This window comes from Macrobrachium nipponense, chromosome 1 (genome assembly GCF_015104395.2).
Source record: "Macrobrachium nipponense isolate FS-2020 chromosome 1, ASM1510439v2, whole genome shotgun sequence".
NCBI classification, from domain to species: Eukaryota; Metazoa; Arthropoda; class Malacostraca; order Decapoda; family Palaemonidae; genus Macrobrachium; species Macrobrachium nipponense.
The window spans coordinates 34,625,668-34,627,343 of NC_087200.1; the positions used below are offsets into that span (position 1 = coordinate 34,625,668).

Here is a 1,676-nt window from a genome sequence, read left to right on the forward strand (position 1 = left end):
AAAGACCCAGGCTCTGGAGGAAGAAGGTCAGGGTTTACTGAAGTAACTGGGTGCGTAAAAATTAGGAGGAGCGAGAGCCTGGTTATATAGAAAAATTTGTTAACGAAAAAAAGTAGTTTAGAGCTGCAATTTGGTGAAAATAAAAGGTAAGTTCGAAAATGAAAAGAGGAAAACCCAGGTTCTGGAGGAAGAAGGTCAGGGTCTGAAGTACTGGGTCGCAAAATTAGGAGGAGAGAGGGCCTGGTATATAGAAAAATTTAACGAAAAAGTATTAGAACTGAATTTGATGATAAAAGAGTTCGAAAATGAAAAGTGGAAGACCCAGGTTATGGAGGAAGAAGGCCGGGTTCTGAAGGGCTTGATCTCACAATTAGGAGGAGAGAGAGCCTTGTATAATGAACAATTAAACGAAAGAGTCTTAGAACTGTCTTTAGTAAAGGAAGAGTTGGAAATTGAAAAGAGGAAGACCCAGGAAAACCACTTGGAAAAAAATTCACTGAAAACATCTTTGCAGAATGCTCTCCATCATGGGAACGAGATGGAGAACTTGTTAAAAGAAGAAAAGAAGAGAGGACAGGAGATGGAGACTTCCTTGAGAATCTTAAAGGTCGAGCTTGACAACAGGGCCCTCCAAATACAAAACTTCTTAAACGAGGAAAGAAAATTGGTATGTGAAAAAGAAGAACTAGAAGAAAAACTAGGAGTCGCTCTCAATCACGGCAAGGAACTGGAGAGCTTACGAGAGGAAGCAGAACTGAGGGCGAGAAAAATTACAAAAGATTTCGAGGATGATGTCCAGAAAAGGGAGACACAAATCCGCGAAATGAGTCTGTATTATCAGGAGACTCTGAAGCAGAAGGACGGCGAATTGGAGAAGCTGAGGGAAGATGATGAAGACCTGAGAAAAGAATGTGAAAAGTTGAAAGAAAACTGGAGGATACAAGAGGAAAATATGATCAAGGAAAAGCAAGTTTACAGGGAGCGCCAAAGAAGACAGGAAGAGGTTTTGAGGAAACAAGATAAATACATGTTAATGACGCTTCTCCATGGGACAGCTCAGAGGAACTTCACTCTGGAGCACATTGCACTGCAGCATGGAAATGAAAAGAAGCAAGATGAAGGGAAAGAGGAGTTCCTGCAGATGAGAAAGGAGGAACAGTACAGGAAATACTGCGATGCCCAACTTGAGAGGAGCAACTATGGGAAGCAGTGGGAGGTCCTAACTCAGACACTGACGGACCTCATCCACGAAGACGAGAGAAATCCAGAAGCCACAAAAGATGAACAAAAATGTGGGGAGGCGATTGCCCAGGATGCCATATTGGAGAGGTGATCCCCCACATAAGGCAACTCGATCAAGAGCGGCAAATCTTGATGTCTTGCCTTTCTACAGCAGGAGGGGTATTTTAGGTGAGCCGTGACACCACCCCCCTAAAAGGCCAACCAAAGCAGCCAACAGGAGTGAGTCACAGACTGACTTGGCGACCATGAGGCTGAGCGCACATCTTCAGCGGCATGAGAGGGACACCAAGACCACCACCCTCCACTCCCCCGGGCCTCCCCCCAGGCCACCCCCGGGGCCTCCCCCCAGGCCTCCTCCCCCTCCCCCTCCCCCCTAAGGTGTTCATGGTGGTTCCTCTGATGTTGCTTTGGGTGTGTGTTTAGCCCCACAGTCA

At 46.0% G+C, this 1,676-nt stretch overlaps 1 protein-coding gene across 1 annotated transcript; it reads left to right on the forward strand.

The window, feature by feature from the left end:
• The first annotated feature begins 286 nt into the window (after positions 1–286).
• Positions 287–1,333, forward strand: LOC135218734 (trichohyalin-like). Its single transcript, XM_064255183.1, has one exon. It carries the CDS (start codon positions 287–289, stop codon positions 1,331–1,333), a length of 1,047 nt encoding a protein of 348 aa, XP_064111253.1.
• Positions 1,334–1,676: the final 343 nt, after the last annotated feature.